Source organism: Pogoniulus pusillus, chromosome 39 (assembly GCF_015220805.1).
Source record: "Pogoniulus pusillus isolate bPogPus1 chromosome 39, bPogPus1.pri, whole genome shotgun sequence".
In the NCBI taxonomy this organism is placed as follows: domain Eukaryota; kingdom Metazoa; phylum Chordata; class Aves; order Piciformes; family Lybiidae; genus Pogoniulus; species Pogoniulus pusillus.
The window spans coordinates 8,489,898-8,496,025 of NC_087302.1; the positions used below are offsets into that span (position 1 = coordinate 8,489,898).

Consider the following 6,128-nt stretch of genomic DNA (forward strand, 5'->3'; position numbering starts at 1 on the left):
CCAAAGGTGGCACTTGGCCAGGTCAGCAGAGCCTGGGCTTGCTCTGATGGGGACATGTATGTGCAGCTCTCAGCTCAGGCTGCCCCCAGTAACCTCCCCATGGTCAGTGGAGCAGAGCTGGGCACTCCCCAGGCCCCAGACACCCTCAGGAGGTCATGGAACCACAGGGCTTGCAAAGCCCTCTAAGGTCATCATCCAACCATCAACCATGGCCATTACAGCACAGCCCAGAAGGACCCCAAGGGCTGTCACCCATTGCAGCCCCCAGCCCTGACCCCTCTTGCCTTCCATCACCCAACCCAGCTCCCCTCTGCTCCTCCTCCATCTGCCCCTCGCCCAAAGGGCTTCCCCACCCCATCCCTTCCTGCCCCCAACTCCTTAAACAACATTAAACACTTAATGGCAATTAATACTCTTTAATGCAGGTTTTGGGGCCAACTGGCTGCTTAGAGGGTGCTTAAACCATCAGCCCCTCTCAATCCCGTTGCCCTTGTCATACAAAGTTAGCCAAGCCCCTAATCCAGCCTCCCCCCGGCGGGTATAAAGGGTGCGCTGTGCCGCGGGCACCGCTGGACCGTGCGGCGGGCAGGGCTGCGCAGCTGCTCCCGTGCCCTCGGCCTCCTGCGGCCGGCTCCGCTCTGGGAAGGCAGAGAGGGCCTCCATTGGGCGCTCCCTGCCACGGGGGGTTGGGAGCTTCCTTCGCCTCTGTGCTTCCAGCGAGCCCGTTCCGAGCCCAGGGCCCTGCTCCTCTGCCCCGCGGGCAGGCAGGGCTGCAGCCGGGGCAGGATGAACGGGACGGAAGGGATCAACTTCTATGTGCCTATGTCCAACAAGAGCGGGGTGGTGCGGAGCCCCTTCGAGTACCCCCAGTACTACCTGGCCGAGCCCTGGAAGTATCGCCTGGTCTGCTGCTACATCTTCTTCCTCATCTCCACGGGGCTGCCCATCAACCTCCTCACCCTGCTGGTCACCTTCAAGCACAAGAAGCTGCGGCAGCCTCTCAACTACATCCTGGTGAACCTGGCGGTGGCAGATCTGTTCATGGCCTGCTTCGGCTTCACCGTCACCTTCTACACCGCCTGGAACGGGTACTTCGTCTTCGGCCCCGTGGGCTGCGCCGTGGAAGGCTTCTTCGCCACGCTGGGAGGTGAGAGCCGTGGGTGGGGGCCTGGCCCCGGGCTTGCCTCCTGAGGGCTGTAGCAGCCTAGGTCCATCCCTTCATTGTGCTCTTGGCTGCCTGCAGTGCCTGCAGCGTCCCTCTCGTGGGGGAGGGCATCTCGCTGTGGGCTGGCAGCTGGTGGCAGGGGCAGAGCTCACCATGCAGGGGGCTGCTTCCCTGTGGCTTAAGGCGTGGGCCAGGGATTTATGCAGGATCTCGATGTCAGGAGGTGCCCACCTCTTGGCCAGCTGGGCAGCTGCAAGGAAGCGAGCCCCAGGAGGAAAGCCTCATTTGCAGGACCAGTCCTGGGGTCCTCTGGCCACAGTGGTCAGCGTGGGGCTCAGGAGAAGGCTGAGTGGTTGTCAGAGACCTGCTGGAGATGACCACACTGTGTCCTTGAAGCAAGGCCAAAGATCTTTGCCAAGAAGGTTCCTTTCTTTGGGAGAGCCCCAGAGTGGCTGTGGCTGGAAAAGCCCTTTGGGATCATCAGGTCCAACCTTTGCCTAACTCGAGCAGCGTTAGAGTGCCGGAGGTGCAACCAGTTCAGGTACCAAGGGTGCAGCACTGGGGAAGGTTCGGAATGGGAGCAGATAGCCCTCAGGAGAGGGACCCTGCAGAAGGGCTGCAGGCATGGAGGAGTCCAAGACAAGGAGGGGGGTCACAGCTGACCTAGGGGCAAAAGGGAGGTGAGGCAGCTCTGAACCATCAGAGCAGAGCAGCGCTGTGGAGGAGGAGGAGGATTCAGGGCTGCACAGAGGCAGGGAACCAAGCCCAGGCAACTGCCCCACTCTTGTCCCAGGTGCTCCCAGCCTGGTGCCCTTGGGAGCTCACTCTCTGTCTCGGGGACAGGAGAACTGCTGATGCTGTGCCCTGCAGCAGGCCCCTCTCTGGAGGAGGTGCATCCTGCACCCACTCAGCACCCCAAGATGGATCTGCCACCTGCCGCTCCTTCAGCAGAGCCACAACCACCGCAAGACCCCCACGTGGGGTGGGGTTTTGTTCCCCACAGTGGGGCTCTGACGACGGCGCAGAAGCAGCAGAGTTGCACTTCCCGCCAGGCTGAAGGTCCTGGCCCAAGCCGAGGCCAGGCTTGGTCTCGGGCTCAGAAGATCTCTGGGTCTGCAGCGCTGCTGCTGAAGCCCTCTGGGCGTTCAGGCTGCGTTTTCTACCCTTCCACGGCTTTGTAGCCAAGCGAGCCCCGGGAGGGCTCTGTTCGGAGGGAGCAGGTTTGATGTGCAGCCGCGGCTGTGCCAGCAGCAGGTCTGCAGCGAATGCCAGCACAGGGTGTAGTTATCAGCAGCTTATCACAGCTGGGGGCAGTGGCAGGCTCACGGCACCGACTAAACGCTCCCAATCCCCTGAAGTTTAATTATCCCCCACAAATCCATCTGCAGGCACTGCCACCCACACAGCCTCCCGCAGCAGCCTCCCCCTGCGCCGGGGGAAGGCTCATGAAATACTCATCGAGAGGCATCAACAGGTTTGGGCACAGCTGGCAGCCTTGCTGGCAGTCCTGTTTGTTCCCACCCAGGTGGAACTCACTCGCTTTGTAAACCCTCCCCCCACCAACGCTCTCCAGCACCAGCATCCTGCTGCAGCAGAGCGGCCCTCAGCTCCCAGACCTCCTACACCCCATGGAGCAGCGTCACGGAGTGGTGGAGATGGCAACATTTACACCTTGCTGAGTAGAGGGTGGCAGAGGTTGGAAGGAACCTCTGGAGGCCATCTGGGCCACCCCTGCTGCTGCATGCCCAGAGCAGCTTGCCCAAGAGCACCCCCAGGGGGGTGGTTAACCCTTGCTGCCCCCCAGCTCCTCCGTTCCCTCTGCTCCTCGCTGCAGCCACCAGCCCAGGAAGGGAGGACCAAGCCCACAGGAGGTGTTACCAGCCCCCACCCCTCTCTCCCTCCCCCAGGCCAGGTTGCCCTGTGGTCCCTGGTGGTCCTGGCCATCGAGCGCTACATTGTGGTCTGCAAGCCCATGGGCAACTTCCGCTTCTCAGCCTCACACGCCATGATGGGCATCGCCTTCACCTGGGTCATGGCCTTCTCCTGCGCTGCTCCCCCCCTCTTCGGCTGGTCCAGGTGAGTCCAGGGGTGCCCAGCAGCAGCCCCAGCTGCAGAGGCCTGCTGAGGGCAGCGAGGAAAGGTGCTGGGTTCCAGCTGGGAGAGGAAACTGAGGGAGTTGGAGCAGAACTGGGACCTCATGATGGCTCAGTGCCCCGGCAAGGGCAGCCACAGGCTCAGCACCTCCAGCTCTGAGCACCTCTGTGCTGCCCTGGTGCTGTGCAGAGGAGCTGCACCTTGCCAGTCACTGCTCACCTGCCCCATGCTGCGCCCATTTCTCTCTGCAGAGCAGAAAGAGCATTTAGGGGAACCAGGCTGGCAGCAAGGCTGCTCTGGGCAGCCCTGCAGCACCTGCCCAAGCACCCCTGCCCCACTCTGTCCTGCCTCCAGCACCTCAGCATGTTTCAGCTCCCAGCAAACAAATGTCCCCTGGCAAAAGCAGAGGCTGCCCTGGCTGCCCACCCCACAGACTGCCCACCTCAGGAAAAGCCCTTGGCTGGCTCCTGCACAGCTCCATGGTCCCTGGCCAGGAGCCGATGCAGCAGCCAAAGGCCACCCAGAGCACAGGGGAGGAGCTGAAGATGCTTTCTCCCTTGCTGCAGCTCCAGCCCCTCCTGACACCCCACAGCAGAGCTGCCCTGTGAGGTCACTGCAGTCCCTGGAGCATGAGGTGCAGGAGGTGGCTTTGGGGCAGCAAAGTCTCTTTACTGTCCCCCTGCGATGAGGCACAGCCAAGTGGTGTCTGTGCAGCCCTGAATTGGAGCACCTGCCCAGTCCCTGGCTCCTGAGCTGTGCCCTCCACATTGTCCCCCCTCAGTGTCCCTCCATCTAGAGGGGCAGAGCAGGTGACTACTGGCAGGCAATAAACAGCTCCTGGGCCATGGGGGCAGCGACAGTGGCAGCAAACTGCTGCCACATGCCTGCTGCTGAGCAGGAGCTGGGTGCAGAGGAGGCACCACGCAGGAGCTCACCCCAAAACACAACCTGCCACTGCTGGGGCACCCCCACAGCCTCGGGGAGTTCAGTCCCCTTGCTGCTGCCCCCCAGGGAGGCTCCCAGTGAAGATGCTGCCCTTTGTCCCTGGCAGGTACATGCCCGAGGGGATGCAGTGCTCCTGTGGGCCTGACTACTACACCCACAACCCTGACTACCACAACGAGTCCTACGTCCTCTACATGTTTCTCATCCACTTCATCATCCCAGTCGTGGTCATTTTCTTCTCCTACGGCCGCCTCATCTGCAAAGTCCGAGAGGTAACCCTGGGAGGAGGCCTGGGGGCCCAGGGGGGGACAGGGTGGGCAGCTCAGGCAGGAGCAGGGGTTGGCCTGGGGGCAGAAGGCTGAGGGCTGATCCCTGCCACCCTCCCTGCCCGCAGGCAGCTGCGCAGCAGCAGGAGTCGGCCACGACCCAGAAGGCAGAGAAGGAGGTGACTCGGATGGTGATCCTCATGGTGCTGGGCTTCATGCTGGCCTGGACCCCCTATGCCGTGGTGGCTTTCTGGATCTTCACCAACAAGGGGGCAGACTTCAGTGCCACGCTGATGGCCGTGCCAGCCTTCTTCTCCAAGAGCTCCTCCCTCTACAACCCCATCATCTACGTCCTCATGAACAAACAGGTGAGCCCTGCCCGGGCTGCAGCAGCAGGTCTGGGCTCACCACAGGCACCTTGGCCGTGCCCAGAGGTGGTCGAGTCTCAGCCAGGGGGAGCAGCAGGCTCTGGGACCGCTGGTCCCGCAGTGTGCCCCTGCTGGCCCCGGTGCCATCCTTCTCCCTGTCTCTCCTCAGTTCCGTAACTGCATGATCACCACAATCTGCTGTGGCAAGAACCCCTTTGGGGATGAAGATGTCTCCTCCACTGTGTCCCAGAGCAAGACTGAGGTCTCCTCTGTCTCCTCCAGCCAAGTATCACCTGCATAGACCATGGACACTTTGAACTGGGGTCACCCACCCAGCGTGGGGTGGAGACCAGCACCCAGGCACTCACAGTCTCATTCCATGCCAGGACTCCCTCCTGCACCAACACCCCCCCCCCCCCCAGCACTCAGCTGCCATGTGCTGAGGTGGCCTCCCCTCTGTGTAACCTTCAGAGGTCCCTTCCAGCCCAAACCATTCCATCTGCAGCCCCCCAGGCACTGGGACACCTGTGCCCACTGCTGCGAACACCCTGAGCCCCCCTCACTGACACAGCCCCTTGCAGGGGGGCCCAGGTTCCTTCCCCAGCTCCTTGGAGCTGCTCAGCTTTTGGGGGCTGTCCCCAGAGCACCCCCCCCCCCCCCCCCCCGGCTTTGTTCACACGGAGTTCAGCCAGCAGCAGGCAGTGGAACCCCCAACCTGCACTGTTCTCCTCCTCGCCCCTGGAGCAGGCTCCCTGCTGCCCTTTCCCTGGCTGGAGGGAGCGGTGCAGGAGCACCCAGCCCTTGCTTCCCAACCTAGGAACAGCCAAGCAGCGCTGCAGACCCCCCAGAAGCAGGAATCCATGGCCGGGGCCATCCTGGCTGCCCCTGGCCAGCGCCCCGGGCCGGGGCTGGCTGGAGCTGGCTGCTGGCACGGCCGCGGCGCCCTGCAGCGCTGCTAACTCAGCCTGAGAGAGGAGCTGCGAGCAGGCTGCGCCTCCAGCCTGCCTCTCCCCCTCCCAGGCAGCACTGGAGAGGGTTTTTTCCTCTCGGATCCTGTAAATATTTGCTCACAGACGCTGAAGGCTCTCGCTCAGTTCTTTCTTTTCTCCTCCTCCTGGCTCCAGGGCAGAGAAGTTTCCTTTCACCTCCGCTCGGGCCAGATGCTGCCCACCCGGCAGGGGGAGGCTGGACCCCGAGAGCTTTGCTGTGCATGTTCACACCGGAGGGTCCTGGTGGCAGCAGCAAGGCCTGGCCAGACAGCAAGTAGGGATTAAAGATAGCAAATAAACA

General features: G+C 62.6%; 1 protein-coding gene across 1 annotated transcript; it reads left to right on the forward strand.

Annotated features, from left to right (window-relative positions):
• Nucleotides 1-366: 366 nt before the first annotated feature.
• LOC135191407 (green-sensitive opsin) lies at nucleotides 367-5,440 on the forward strand. The gene is made up of 5 exons (XM_064173694.1): nucleotides 367-1,147; nucleotides 3,073-3,241; nucleotides 4,311-4,476; nucleotides 4,599-4,838; nucleotides 5,008-5,440. Exons 1-5 carry the CDS (start codon nucleotides 787-789, stop codon nucleotides 5,137-5,139), a joined length of 1,068 nt encoding a protein of 355 aa, XP_064029764.1. The 5' UTR covers nucleotides 367-786; the 3' UTR covers nucleotides 5,140-5,440.
• The last annotated feature ends 688 nt before the right edge of the window (nucleotides 5,441-6,128 follow it).